At 53.5% G+C, this 15,267-nt stretch overlaps 1 protein-coding gene across 1 annotated transcript; it reads right to left on the reverse strand.

Annotated features, from left to right (window-relative positions):
- Positions 1–537: 537 nt before the first annotated feature.
- PLA2G3 (phospholipase A2 group III) lies at positions 538–12,806 on the reverse strand. The gene is made up of 7 exons (XM_053279893.1): positions 12,162–12,806; positions 8,593–8,725; positions 7,705–7,839; positions 5,159–5,658; positions 3,846–3,975; positions 3,608–3,742; positions 538–1,508 (listed from the first exon to the last, which is right to left on the reverse strand). Exons 1-7 carry the CDS (start codon positions 12,703–12,705, stop codon positions 1,322–1,324), a joined length of 1,764 nt encoding a protein of 587 aa, XP_053135868.1. The 5' UTR covers positions 12,706–12,806; the 3' UTR covers positions 538–1,321.
- Positions 12,807–15,267: the final 2,461 nt, after the last annotated feature.

The following is a 15,267-nucleotide window of genomic DNA, read 5'->3' on the forward strand; positions in this document are numbered from 1 at the left end:
TTCTGGGTCTGCACCCCTAGAGATGGAAGGTCGCATTTCAAGACTTCCAATCTGTTAGCACCTATCATACTTTTGACATCCTGACCCTCAGGCCTGCAGTCGTCAAACCTGCAATGGTGTTTAAAAAAAAAAAAATCAAACACACTCCATCGATGACAGAGGGTTTGAAATGGAAATTGGCAAGAATGTCCTCTAAAGATGACGCCATGGAGAGATTACAAACATTGGCTCACTTACCCTAACTGCTGGTTACCATAAACGATCTAGAAGTTGGGGGGACCAGCGAAGAGGCCAAATTTGCAGACGACACGGAACTATTGAGGGTAGTGAAATCCACAACAGATTGTGAGGAATTCCAAAAAAGATCTCTCCGAACTGGGGGAGTGGGCGACAAAATGGCAAATGCGGTTCAGTGTTGGCAAGTGTAAAGTGATGCACATTCGGGCAAAAAACCCCCCAACTTCACATATACGCTGATGGGATCTGAGCTCCTTTCAACAGGGTTGCCTTAGAAAACACACAGGCCCAACACGCGGCCCCCAAAGGAAACCATCTTTATTACTACTTTATTGGCGGCCCTGAGCCGGGCCGGACCCACGTAATAAGTTAGAGGCAAGTTGCAGAGTGCCTGACCCCACTGTACATGCCAGAGGAGTGTAGGGCAAGTTAAAGGGGGTAAAGAGAAAACCATCAGCAGGTGCCTTCAAGAGCTTGCTCAGGAACAACTCCTCTTGCAATAGTCCTTCATGCAAGAGGAGCTTCCGCATCCGACTCTGCTTAGACCTGGAGTAGCGTCATGGCCCAAGACCAAGGAGGACTCCGCGGGGGTCCAAGACTCCCCCATCCCATCACGCAGTAGTACCTTCATCCTTGTGGAGGGATGCCAAATGACCCAAGGGTTGGGCCACAAGCCTGCATTCCCTGGAGATAGGCCAGGTCACCCCACAGCCACAGAGCAGACTCTTGGTAGTTCACAGTGGTTGCCTGGAGACTGAAAGCCAGTGGTGGGGAGTTCCACAGATGCTCAGCTTGGCTTCCGGCTTGTACGATAGCCTTGCCTTGAGGTGAGGGGTCCACCTCAACACGCCAGGGGCAGACAGAGAGCACCGCTTCAATCAGACCTCAGGGTATTAACACTGCTGCCTTCCTTTTCCACTCTCGGGGACACCACAGGTGAGTAGGCCCTCAGAGGACCCACCCTCCAACCGCACCAGGCCCTGTGGTGTGCAAGTTCCACAGGGGAAGCGCTCTCTGCTCAGTCCACCGGGGCCTGGCTTAGCTGCCCCCCCCCACTGTCCAGATGAAGACTCTGCCCCCCGGTTCAGGGGGGCACAGCATGGCGTGCAGCCCGTGCTAGCTGCAGGCACTTCTCAAACAGCTGAAGAGGCTGGCTCGCGGGAGTCCGCTCCTGCCGCTTCACCTTGAGGGACGGGCCCACACGCTTCCGTGTCAGCCGGTTGGTGAGGTGCCGGGCGGGGGTCAGGATGGCACGGCCGACGTCAATGCAACTGCGGGCGGGAAAAGGAGAGCTGGATGAGCCTGGGCAGCGCCCCGCCCCGCCCCCCCGTGACCCAGAGCACAGACAGAGGGAAAGGTTAACCCTTTTGGTGGGGGGAGAAGATGGAAGAGGTGGTTTGTAAGGTTTGATGGGGGAGGCCAGCAAAATAAAGGGGGCCCCCTCAGCTTGCCAAGGGCGTAGGGGTCTGCATGGAGCCAGCTTGCTGACCCACACCATGAAGATTATGGCATAAGGGAGGCCAGCAGGGGGAAGGAGAATCTCTGTGGACCCCCCCCCCCCAGCCTCGGACAACTCCTCCAGAGGGGGTAAGTTTTTTTTTTTTTTTTTAAAAAACCCACACGCCTTGCAAACCCCCAGGGGGCTTGGTCCTGGGTCAGACCGAACACGGTGGCTCGGTTCGACCCCAAACAGTTGAACTGAACCGGTTTAACATTGAACCTGTTCGCACATCCTTACTAGGGAGCAAGAAGCTGTTCGCTCAAATCCCTGCTGGTGTGCTTCCCAGACTGCGCCTAGTAGATATATATTTGTAGTCACCTATGATATAGGAAGGTGCTGGAGGCAAATTCAGTGATCATGGCAAAGGCACCATCTCTTAATGGTAAACCACTCCTGTATTCTACCAAGAAAGCCACATGGTCACCACGTGTCGACACCAATGGCACAGTTTTTCCTTTCCCCCTCAAATGCTGGGGCGGGAGTGGCACCTGTGCCCACATTTGTGTCCATGGCTCACAGAAAATAGGTTCTCAAGCTTGGTTTTCCAAACGGGGCTGGGGATGATGGGAAATGTAGTCCCACAGTACCTGGAGACTCACATTTGTGACCCCCCAGACTAAAGTGAGGTCAGCAAGTAATTGGCCTTGATCTGGGTTCTGGCACACACACACCCCCCCCGGGGTGCTGGAGTAGCCAAGAAGCGGGTGCTGGCAGGGACCAACACCCCAGCCTGCCTTGCTGCTGCCACCTCAGGCAAACCACCATCTGCTCAGCCTCAGTGGTGCCTGTGTTCAGCATAGCATGTGAATAACTGTACCTGTGTACAGATCTGTATGGCATACAAGTGTGCAACGTAATGTCTGAATAGGGCTTGGGGGTGGGAGTGAGGGCTGGAATCCATCATTCCCATAAGCCAGCAACTGTGCCCACTTCTGGGGAGGAGGCTAATTCAGTGGCAGAGTGCCTGCTTTGCATGTGCAAGGTCCCCGGTTCGGATCCTGGCCTCTCCAGCAATAGGAGCCTTATAACGCTGCAAAAAATGCGTTTATATCAGTACAACCTTTTCTTTCCAGGGTGATCGAGTGCTGCCATCTAGAGGAAGAAGATCACCACTACATGGTCAGATGTGACCTACATAGTTGAATTTTCAGCCATTTTTCCCCGAGCAAGGAAATTTTTAACTGGGGCGGGAGAGTGCTGGATTTAGGGGGCACGCTATAGCGTGGGGCCTCACATGATGATGCAAAAAATTAATTTTCAAGATTGACATAGTTGGTTGAGAAATAGAGGAAAGAAAAGATGACTCTAAAAACAAATATTATTGTTCAGATAAGACAAAAATACACTTGTATCATTCCCCTACGCCAGGGGGTTCCAAACAGTGGCTCTCCAGATGTTGCTGAACTACCACTCCCATCACCCCAAGTCACAATAATATTACTGAGTCAGACCATTGGTCCGTCTAGCTCAGTATTGTCTACCCTGGCTGTCAGCGGCTTCTCCAAGATTTCAGGCAGGAGCCTCTCCCAGCCCTACCTGGAGATGCTGCCAGGAAATGAACTGAGGACCTTCTGCTTTCAAAGCAGATGTTCTAGGCATTGAGCTCTGTGATAAGTCTGAATGAAAAGAATGGAATCATTTCAAATGATGTTCTAGGCATTGAGCTCTGTGATAAGTCTGAATGAAAAGAATGGAATCATTTCAAATGATGTTCTAGGCATTGAGCTCTGTGATAAGTCTGAATGAAAAGAATGGAATCATTTCAAATGCTGAACCATACTTTGGATGGGGTAATTGCCCCTTGCCCCTACCCCTAAAAAGGCTCTGGCCTCCCACCCCCTACCCACAGGGCCCACAACCACCACTCACTTGGGCTGTTCCTCCTCCCCCTCCATGCAACCTGGTGGGCTCTGGAGGATGAAGCAAGAGGACGAGACGTAATCAGACAGGACCTCTCCTTCCACTTCGTTGGGGCCTTTCGTCTTGCGCAGGAACCGGGCCAGCCTGCAGGCAGAAAACAGCTCAGGACCCAGCCAACACCTCTCCCGCACCTTTCTAGCCGGCACCCTCCTCTGCTCCGGGTAAGGGTGAGAGGGGCAGAACTCACCTGCGGGTGCAGTTGCAATGGAAAAGGGTGCGAGAATCTGCATTGTTCAGCTGGTATTTGACCTCGTAGGGCAAGATCCGATACGGGCATTGATCCAGGCGCCTGTAGCAGCTGCAGCTCCGCGACGGGGCTGGGGAGGCAAAGGGGCAGCCGTTATGTTGGGGCAACCACCCGGACGCTTTCCAAGTTTGTCACTCAACAGCGGCAAATGGCATTCAAATATGTAAATAGCAAAGCGCCCAGCAGGGGGAGCAGTCTCGCAGAAACTAACAACCCCCCAAAACAGCAACTTCCTTACGCCGGATGTACGACGTCCTAGCCCTCTATCGCAGCGATTAAATCCGAGACAAGGCATTGGCAATGTGAACGGCACCCGGCTGTCCATGTAGGGACTGTGGTGTCACAACACAGGAAGTGTGGAAGCCGTGACCCCATTGCAGGGTCTACTCTGGAAAGCGCCCTGGGTGGGTTCAGACCCAAGCCCAAGGAGGAGGAGGCTTGTGCTTCCAACGAAAGCCAGCAACAAGCGGGGCGTGAAAAGCAAGAGCCCTCCTCTGTGGCTTGCAGCCAGCACCTGCCACTCTGAGGTACGCTGCCTCGGTGCTTGGAGGTTCCATTTTGCCCTCCTGGTTGCTAGCCACTGATAAAGCTATCCTCCTCTGTGATGGCAACTAATCTCTTTTTGAAGAGAAAGCGAATGGCCCTTGCTGCATCTGGCGGAACTCAATGCCACAAGATAATTATGCATTATGTAGAGAAGTCTCTCTTTTTGGTAGTAGGTTTAGGTCCAACAATGATTACCATTGGTCAAATCCGAGGTCTAGTATTTAATAAATATGTAAAATAAAAATAAAGAGTGTGAAAAACACAAGATGATCTCAGCTGGATCAGTTCAAAAGTTCCATCTAGAGCAGCATCCACAGTGGCCCACCAGATGCCTCCAGGAAGCCCACAAGCTGGAGATGAAGGCAAGAGCCCTCTCCTGCTGTTGCTTCTCCCAAGTACCTGTCAATCAGAGATATTCTGCCTCTGACCATGGAGGCTCTGACCTAGCCATCAATGCCTAATAGCCAGTAAGAAACCTCTCTCCCTCCATGACTTTGTCAGGTGCCCCTTCAGAAGTATCTTAACCCTTGCCAAATCTTGTGGCAGCGGGTTCCACAGATTCTGTATCACATAAAGATACAAGAGAAAATATATTTATCTCTATATTATTCATAATTAATTCTGCAGCGGAGATCTCCTTAAATGCAGCCCCGTCACACACACACACACACACACACACACACTCCGCTCAACAGTGGGTCACTCACCTTGCTTATCTGGTGCAGTGGTATGTTTGTGCCCATGGATTCTCGTGAACGGCTTTCTCTCCGTCACTGTCTCATCGGGCTGTCCTGCTTCTTCCGTGGGGACACGCTGGACCCCTGGCTGCTCTGTTGCATGAGCAACACCCGTCTTCAACAGGCCTGCTTCTGTCGTTGCCCCAATATTGGGCCGCAAGGGAGCTGTTCCCCTGGTAATGGGGGTAGTCCTTGGGTTCACAGGGACCAGCAGATGCGGCTTGGAGACTGGGATCAGTGGAGTGGTGGAGCTCTGGACCTTGGGAGGTTCCGGATGTAGCCTCTGCACTTCAGTAGCCTCTTGACCCAGACGCTTCCGGCTCTTCCAGCCGTGCTTCCGACCTTTGCCCCTGCGCCTCCCAGGGCGGGGCGGAGGCAAAGCCGGGTCAGGTCCCTCGCCGAGTGGCAAAACGTGATACTGACTCTGCTCCACCAAGCGAGCCGTGGGCAAAGGGCCGTACGTCTTACACCTGGCAAGGGAGAGAGGCATGAGGCCAGCAGTTCCACAGACCCATTCAGCCTCCCATCCCCAGAATCTCCCAGGCAGGGGCGAACGGAGCCTTACCACCACCCTGCAAGTCAGGTACAGATGCAATTGAGCGGGGTGTTCCATGAACACTGCCGTCTCTTTCCCCCCTTCCCAACCCCCCCGGGGCTGCCTCTCTCTCCACCCCAGTTCCACGTGCCACGGCAGCTGTGAAGGCTCTACAAACTGGAACAGCTTCCTAATAGCCAGTGTGGTGTAGTGGTTAGAGTGCTGGACTAGAACCGGGGTGCAAATGACTTGATTAGCAAGCCAGAGGTTGCCGGTTCGAATCCCCGCTGGTATGTTTCCCAGACTATGGGAAACACCTCTATCAGGCAGCAGCGATATAAAAGATGCTGAAAGGCATCATCTCATACTGAGCGGGAGGAGGCAATGGTCAACCCCTCCTGTATTCTACCAAAGACAACCACAGGGCTCTGTGGTCGCCACGAGTCGACTCCGACTCGATGGCACACTTTACCACTCTGGATATCTGCAGACATAATTTATTGTAGCTGAGAATCATTTATTTTTTACATTTCTATCCCACTCTGCCTCCGAGGAGCTCAGTACATGCTTATTTTATCCTCACAACCACCCTGCGGGGTAGGATAAGCTGAGAGATACATGACTGGCCCAGAGTCACCCAGTGAGTTTCATAGGAACATAGGAAGCTGTCATATACTGAGTCAGACCACTGGTCTATCTAGCTCAGTATTGTCTTCACAGACAGGCAGCGGCTTCTCCAAGGTTGCAGGCAGGAATTCATGGTTGAATGGGGATTTGAACTCGGGTCTTCCCGGTCCTAGTCCAACACTCTAACCACTACGCTACCCTGGCTGGCCGAAGCCACGCCCTCTCCCTGGCTGTGGTTCCCTTGCATCTGGGATTCAGAGGCATCCTGCTTCTGAGGCTGGAGGTGGCCTATAGCCACCAGACAAGTAGCCATGGATAGATAAGCTAGGTAAGAGCTCTGGCTATGTACTGGTGGCTTTCACCTGATTGGTCAAGTCCAAGACTGGCTCTGTCTGATAGGTGAGGGGCGGTCAACTTGACGCACTCCTCCTGTCTTACAGGTGAAACTCGGAAAATTAGAATATCGTGCAAAAGTCCATTAATTTCAGTAATGCAAATTAAAAGGTGAAACTGATATATGAGACAGATGCATTACATGCAAAGCAAGATAAGTCAAGCCTTAATTTGTTATAATTGTGATGATCATGGCGTACAGCTCATGAAAACCCCAAATCCACAACCCCAGAAAATTAGAATATTACATGGAACAAAGAAGACAAGGATTGTAGAATAGAACAATATCGGACCTCTAAAAAGTATAAGCATGCGTATGTATTCAGTACTTGGTTTGGGCCCCTTTTGCAGCAATTACTGCCTCAATGCGGCGTGGCATGGATGCTATCAGCCTGTGGCACTGATGAGGTGTTATGGAAGACCAGGATGCTTCATTAGCGGCCTTCAGCTCTTCTGCATTGTTTGGTCTCATGTCTCTCATCCTTCTCCTGCCAATGCTCCATAGATTCTCTATGGGGTCAGGTCAGGCGAGTTTGCTGGCCAATCAAGCACAGTACACTGTATACTTTTCAGAGGTCCGATATTGTTCTATTCTACAATCCTTGTCTTCTTGGTTCCATGTAATATTCTAATTTTCTGGGATTGTGGATTTGGGGTTTTCATGAGCTGTACGCCATGATCATCACAATTATAACAAATTAGGGCTTGACTTATCTCACTTTGCATGTAATGCGTCTATCTCATGTATATCAGTTTCACCTTTTAATTTGCATTACTGAAATTAATGGACTTTTGCACAATATTCTAATTTTTCGAGTTTCACCTGTATATGGATGAGACAGGAGGAGCGCCTCAAGTTGGCCGCCCCTGGCCTATCAGACAGAGCCAGCCTTGGACTTGACCAATCAGGCGAAAGCCAGCTGCACACAGCCAGAATGCTCCAGGGAGGCGGGCCACTCACCCGCCCCACCAATGCCACTCCAGGCACTCCTCGCTCTCCTCCAGGACAAAGCAGGGGACTTCCAACAGGTTGAAGAAGCTGACACCGATCAGGTTGGAGATGGTGTCGTTCAGATTCATCAAGCAGTGCCGGAACCTGTCGAAAGGAATCAGGGGAGCGTTAAGAACCAGGGGGAAGCTGTAAGAAAGTTGTAAGGCTGTGTCGTGCAGTAGGCAGAGCACTGCATTTTGGCAGGGAAGGAAGCAGCACCTGCTGAAAGACCCTCTTCTGGGCACCTCTTAAAAAAAGGTACAGTCCTCTTTTCCATAGAGAAGCCCCAAGACTAGGGGCACCTAATCCTGGACCCTCTCTAACACACACACCAACAAATATTTATATACCGCTTTTCAACAAAAGTTTCCAAAGCAGTTCAAATTGAGAAACAAACAAACAAACAAGGCGGCTCCCTGTCCCCAAAGGGCTCAAAATCTAAAATAAATTTAAGATAGACACCAGCAACAGCCACTGGAGGGATGCTGTGTTGGGGACGGGTAGAGCCAGTTGTTCTCCCCCTGCTCAATACAGAGAATCGCCACGTTTAAAAGGTGCCTCTTTGCCCAGTTAGCAGGGGTAACTCTAAGCCATAAAGCAAGCCTGCAGGGGCCTGTGCAAGATGCATCAGCTATGGCAGCTTCCTCTCTTCCTTCCTTCCCTGGATTTGTGTCGAGCTCCTGAAGAAACGGCTTCCCAACCTAGTAAGGCTGGATCACTTGCTTGGGAGCCATTAAGGTAACCAGCCCGGAAGGCTCTTCTGAATCTAAGCGTCTCGACTGAAGGTGGTGGCCCAGAGGGAAAGAGGTACGCCACTTAAATTAAAACGATCACAGCACCACATCACGCAGAACTCACCGGGCATCGCAGTCACAGTGCGAGACGGTGTGGAAGCGATAATTGCGCATCCCGTAGTTGTATCCCAAGGCAGGGATCTGGCCTCCGCACTGGTCATGTTCTCTGCAGCACACGTCTGGGCCCTGGAAAACCCCTGCAACCGAAGGAGCCAGAATCACACCAAGACCCACACCATCATCGCTAGCTTTGCATACCAAAGGTCCCAGGTTCAATCCCTGGCAGCTTTCCCAGGTAGGGCCGGGAAGGACTCCTGCCTGAAACCCAGGAGTGCTGCTGCCAGTCAGGGTTGACAATACTGAGCTAGATGGACCAAACTGCCTGACTCTGCTTCATAAACAGGGTCTGTGTCTGCATGAAGGTTGGCAGGAAGTGGACAGAGCAGCCCAAGTATGGCTTTTTGGTTTGGTCCCGATGCTGCTCAGGACCAAACCAAGTGATACGACAAGACCAGGAGAGCTGGTCTTGTGGTAGCAAGCATGACTTGTCTCCTTTGCTAAGCAGGAGACATCCTGGTTTGCATTTGAATGGGAGACTCAATGCATGAACATTGTAAGCTCTTCCCCTTAAGGGATGGGACCACTCTAGGAAAAGCATCGAGGTTCCAAGTTCCCTCCCTGGCAGCATCTCCAAGATAGGGCTGAGGGAGCCTCCTGCCTGCAACCTTGGAGAAGCCGCTGCCAATCTGTGAAGACAATACTGAGCTAGATAGACCAAGGGTCTGACTCAGTATATGGCAGCTTCCTGTGTTCTTATGCCAACAATGGTGCAATTCATAAGAACTTTCAAAGTTTGCTCACACAGCAGACAATGAAGAGAAGGGGTGAGTCTGGACAGCATAATGCCCTTGATTATGGACACCACAAAGAGCCAAGAGTCAACACCGCCCAGCAGTTTGACAAAGTACTAGCCAATTACTCTGACAAAGTTGCAGCCAAAGCCCTCGACACTTCCTTGGGAGTTTCAAAGCAGACCATTTGGACAAAGGACCCCGGCCACACACAGACTAGCTTCCTTGCATGTAACTGCAGTGCACTGAATCCTCTTTCCCTATCCGCTTTTGTTTGTGCTGTCCGCTTGCAAAATGACATCACAGCTTACACAATACCAAGATAGTGGTGTACTGAGAAGACCTGTGCTCTCCGTGAGACCCGCCGTGCCAAGGACAGATGTGGCTTACGCATTGCTTGTAGTGTAGCAACCGACAACAACACTGCCTAACAGACACCCTGAACACAAGTGTGGTCAAACACAATTCCCAAGGCAATCCACACTCATGGGAACACCGAGAACCTTGTTAAAGAACAATCATGCTGCGTGGATGACCGAGATTGGTGAGGATACAGGAAGGCAAGAGTGCTAGAGGACAGAAAGACACACAAATTCTTCACATTTTGTAGACACTAGACCGCAACTCACAGGAACACAGGAGGCTGCCTTCTACTGAGTCTGACCCTTGGTCCATCTAGCTCAGTATTGTCTACACAGACAGGCAGCAGCTTCTCCAAGGTTGCAAGCAGGGGTCCCTCTCAGCCCTATCTTGGAGATGCTGCCAGGGAGGGAACTGGGAACCTTCTGCATGGAAGCATCCAGATGCTCTTCCCAGAGAGGCCCCAAATGTCTTACAGTGTTCATTCACACATGTGAGAGCTGACCTTGTGGTAGCAATCATGACTTGTCCCCTTAGCTAAGCAGGGCCCACCCTGGTTGCATATGAAAGGGAGACTAGAAGTGTGAGCACTGGAAGAGATTCCCCTCAGGGGATGGAGCCGCTCTGGGAAGAACAGAAGGTTCCAAGTTCCCTCCCTGGCGCCATCTCCAAGATAGCACTGAGAGAGATTCCTGCTTGCAACCTTGGAGAAGCCGCTGCCAATCTGGGTAGACAATCCTGAGCTAGATAGACCAATGATCTGACTCAGTATATGGCAGCTTCCTATGCAGTCTCCCATTCTAATGCATACCAGTGTGGACTCTGCTTAGCAAAGGGGACAATTCAGGCTTGCTACCACAAGACCAGCTCTCCCTCCCTTGGAGATGCCAGGGAGGGAACTTGGCATGCAGGTATTTTCCCCAGAGCCGCCCCAAATGCAAGCCAGGGCAGACCATTGTGGCCATCAGCTTCCCAAGGGGGCCCCAGTTGCCCCACTGTGAAACAAGCAATGGGAAAAGGCAAACAGTGGACACTTCTGCCTTTGAAACTGAAAGCTCTCCCAGAACTTCTGCCTCCACTTTAAGAGTGATTGCCCAACTTCAGACTAGAGTCAGAAGCTTCAGCTTGTGTGCTCGCTAAGCGGCTGATGAACATATTCAGCTGCTGCATACAGAGTCTGACACTTCCTGAAACAAGCTCAGTATTGTTTGCACTGACTGGCAGCAGCGTTCTCAAGTTGTGAACAGAAGGCTTCCTTGGAGATCTCAGGGACTGAGATCTGGAGCCTTCAGCATGCGCAAGGGATGATATGCCACGGAGTGACAGCATCTGCCTACAGATTCACAGGCTAGTAACAGCTGGAGGTTGCATCAAACAGAAGACGCTGCTGATGAGAGCTTTTTCTTACTCTTCTTGCAAAAGAGACTCTTCTGTTCAGAAGTGATGAAAGCTTGAGAAACCGGGCCAATTCCTGACAAACCACTGAATGCCAAGACTGTTCCTGTCTCTTCCAGACACGCCAATAGGATTAATTAATTAAGACCCTCCAGAAAAATGCTTCTTAATTACGGCCCGTGCTTTCATTTAAAGATATGCTCAGAATGGGATACGATCGGTTCTTGCCTAAGAGCATGCCAATAAATCCAAGTTCAGTATATGGCAGCTTCCTATGTTCCTAACTTCTGGAGTTCTGGGATAATTTTCAGTTTCAAACGGGACTGGGTGGGGGGGCTGTCCCCCAAAGCATGCCCTGCTTGCCTCTTTTAACCACGTCAGTTCCAGCAGCACTGCCCCTCCCAAGGGTCACTGCCGGTTTAGTCTGAAGTAGTAAGCCCCATAGAGTCCCAGGTGGCTTACTACCAGGTAAGCACACACGGGATGAGGGCCTTAAGGCTGGGCTGCAAAACGCCGTCCCTCCAGCTGTTGTGGGACTAAAATTCCCATCATCCCCTGCTACAGTGGCCAACGGCCGGGGATGATGGGTGCCGTAGTCCATCTGGGGACCCAAGATGGAGACCCCCCTGTCTTGGCGCCAGCTATCAGCTGCCTCCTTCCGACGGGGCTCACTGGCGACAGACCCACAAAGGTTTATTTTTATGTGCATCTGGACACGTTTTGTGCAGTTGGGAATATGGAAGGAGGGAAGAGAAAATGTCCTAGTCAGACAACCTCCTCATCCATCCTTTGCAAGGCACCTGCGTTCTCCTCTTTCCGCACCCTCTCTTCCACCCTCCCTCTCCGTCTCTTTTCTGTCCTTTCTCCTTCCCTCTCGCGCTTTTCTTTTCCAATTAAGAAAAAGTCCGCAGGTGCTCACAGATTGGGGATTGATTGGCTTTTTCTGCAGTGCGTGCGTGCGTGGGAGCTTAAAACAAACCCTGCCGCCCCCAGCGAAATGCACCGACCGGACGAGCAGCAGCCTTACCCAGCTCAGAGAAGTTGCCCGCCGAGTCCCCAGCTCCGCACCAAACCGTCCCGGGCATGGTAAAGCCGCGCCGGACGCGCTTCTTGGGGGGCCCCGACTCCGCCTCGGGTCCCGCCAGCCCTTCCGCGGGCGTCCGCTGGACCCCCGCGGGACCCGCCGAGAGCTCCGGCCACCCCTCGCAGGAGGCCTTCTGCGCCTCCAGGACCTCCAGCTGGCCCCGCAGCTCCGGCCCCCAGAAGGCGCGCCCGAAAGAGCCGCGCCGGCGCCGGGCGCAGGAGGAAGCCAGAGCCGCGCCGTCGAGGGAGCGCTCCACGCGGGCCGCGCACCGCAGCAGGCGCCCTTGCGCGTCCCAGGCGCTCTGCACCAGCACCGGGGCCGCCCCGTCGGGCCGCCGCCACACGAAGCTCAGGAGGCGGCTGCGGGCTCCTCCCGCGGCGCGCGCCAGGTGGCAGAAGGTGTTGGCTCGGCTCCACGAGCCGCGGGCGCCGCCGAGCAGCGCCAAGCAGGCGAGCAGGGCGGCCAGCAGCGGGAGCGAAGGAGCCATCGCGTCACTAGCCAAGCAGGCCTCGCCGGCGACCAGCGCGGGCACTCGAGCGCTTCTCCGGGAATGAATGGACCCTCCCTGCCCATCGCGGCGCTTTTTAGAAGGGAAGGGCTCGCCCCGGGGAACCTGCTCCTATTGGAAGACTCTGGGCAGCCCCGCCCCACGAGGACCCGCCCCCGCCGCCCCCGGCTCACACACCATGGGCTAGTGAGGGGAGAGGGGGCCCCGGTAGCCCCCCTCTCGGGGGGCCCCTCGGAGTGAGGGAGAGAATGGAGAAAATAGGGAGGGGTGGAGTTGGGGACCCCTCATGAGATGGGGGGCCCTCAGGAGCTGGGGGGCCGGGTTCTTTGAACCGGTCTGCTCAGTTGTAGCCACACCCCTGGGGCCAGCCGGCGGGAAAGGTGGCGGGTTGCTGCCAGGCCCCAAGAGACGTCTTCTGACTGGCTGCTTCTTGGCGGGACCCATCGCATCCAGAGTCCGGCTACTGCTGCTGCTGCTCTAGTCTGTTGCGGGCTCAGCGACAGCTTCCGCCCGACCGGACCCAGCACAGCAGCAGCTAGACTGCTACTGAACAGGGAGCTCCACTCTGGGCCGATCTGTTTTAGAAATGTCTTTCCGGATCGGACTTAAGGCAGGCCCCTCTGGGACGGCGCCCTGCTTTGCAGGAGCTGGAGCACCTGGCGATCGATGATCTGGCTATAATTTGGGGTTTTAGAGGATCTGGAATGAGGCCGGCTTTTTAATCTAAGGCAGGGTGGGGGAACGTGGCCCTGCAGCTGCTGTTGGACTACAACTCCCATCACCCCCAGCTGGAAGTTGTAGTTGAACAACAGCTGGTGGGCCAAGTTTGCCCACCCCTGATTTAGGGGTTCTCAGCCATGGCTTTCCAGATATTATTGGACTACAACTCCCATTACCCACTGCCACATTGGCCAAAGGCTATGGGAGCTGTAGTCCAACAACATCTGGCTGCTCAGCTTTGGCCCTCCTGCAAATGTTGGCCTACAATCCCCACAATCCCTGGCTAGTGTCCACTGTGGCAGCAGTGGATTATGGGAGTTGTAGTCCAGAAACAGCTGGGGGTGTGGGTTGGCATGTGACCAGACTTTAGGGAGCATCTCTGTCAGGCTACGGGCTGGAATTTAAACCAAGAGAGCCAGTTTGGTGTAGTGATGAGAGTGCTGGACTAGCACCAGGGAGACCTGAGTTCAAATCCTCCGTACAAACATGAACCTCACCGGGTGACTCTGGGCCCGTCACTTCTCTCTCCGCCTGCTCTACCTCGCAGGGTGGTCATGTGAGGCTAAACATAACCCGGCCATAACCTGCTTGGAGGAAGAGCAGGATATCAATGTAAAAACAAATAAATAGGTACCTAAATAGTACTACTCAGCAGTCACTCTAAATTAGGGGGGTGGGCAAACTTGGCCGAGTCCAGCGGGCGTTCAACTACAACTCCCATCATCCCCTGCCACAGTTCGACGGCAGCATTCGGCTGTGGGACCGCTTTCAGTCGGACGACTCGGGAGTCACTTGGTCCGGCTTCCAGTCACCGAGAGACGGGGACAATTGGCCTTGCCCGAATGCAGAGTGAGTCTCCTTTGTGTCTGTGCAAGGGAAAGGGGTCACGTGGCGTGGGCTCTGGGGGTTTGCTGGGGCACAGAAGGCTCCGCCCCTCCGCCCCAGGGGAGACACAACGGGGGCCCCCCACGGCCGAGACATCTGCCACCTCCATCTGCTGCCGGGCTCAGATCCCGTTCCCTTGCACCTCCCACCAGTGACTCACCCCATCATCCGATGGTGGCGAGGTGTGGGAAAGGACACGCCCCGTCAAACATAAAAGCTGGCAGAAGAACAGGCGGAAGGAGGGCGGGAATCTGGTGGGAATGAGGGGGGAGCAAAGGTGACTCACGTGCTTCTCCCCCCCTCCCTTGCCCTTTTATTCTCACAACAACCCTGAGAGGTAGGCATCCAGGGCTTTTGGGGGGGGGAATGGTCCATTATGAACTGCACAGTGGTGTGTGATTGCAAGGCGAGCTGGTCTGGCGGCAGGGAGGGTGAATCAAGGCCTGCCCTGGTTTGCATTTGTCGGGGTGACCACTTGTGAGGGCTGTAAGAGATTCCCCTTAGGGGGAGAGCATCTCCTTGCAAGCAGAAGGTCCTCGGTTCAATCCCTGGCTGGCAGCATCTCCGGGTAGGGCTGGGAGAGACTCCTGCCTGCAACCTGGGAGAAGCCGCTGCCAGTCAGGGTAGACAACCCTGAGCTAGATGGACCAATGGTCTGACTCCTCTAGCTAGGCATCTGATCAGATGGTGCCCTGTCCCCAAGGGGCTTACAGTCTAAGAAGAAACACAAGGAAGAAACCTTGAAGCCACTGGAGGGATGCTGTGCTGGGGCTGGAGGAGGCCAGTTGCTCTCCTCCTGCTATAGATTGCCAGGGAATTGTGTCTTTGTGAATGACACACATCCCAGTCAGGCACATCCCTCTAACACAGTGGCCCACCAGATGCCCCTGAGAAGTCCACAGGCAAGAGGTCAGGTCATGCCCTCTCTCCTGCTGC

This window comes from Hemicordylus capensis, chromosome 15 (assembly GCF_027244095.1).
Source record: "Hemicordylus capensis ecotype Gifberg chromosome 15, rHemCap1.1.pri, whole genome shotgun sequence".
Taxonomy (NCBI): Eukaryota; Metazoa; Chordata; class Lepidosauria; order Squamata; family Cordylidae; genus Hemicordylus; species Hemicordylus capensis.

Excerpts from the sequence above, each read along its gene's own strand:
- PLA2G3 (XM_053279893.1), bottom strand. The coding sequence starts at position 12,705 with ATGGCTCCTTCGCTCCCGCTGCTGGCCGCCCTGCTCGCCTGCTTGGCG. Across the intron at positions 8,726-12,161 it reads GGGCAACTTCTCTGAGCTGG|GGGTTTTCCAGGGCCCAGAC; the intron begins GTAAGGCTGCTG and ends CTTCGGTTGCAG. Across the intron at positions 1,509-3,607 it reads GGGGAGGAGGAACAGCCCAA|TTGCATTGACGTCGGCCGTG; the intron begins GTGAGTGGTGGT and ends TCCCGCCCGCAG.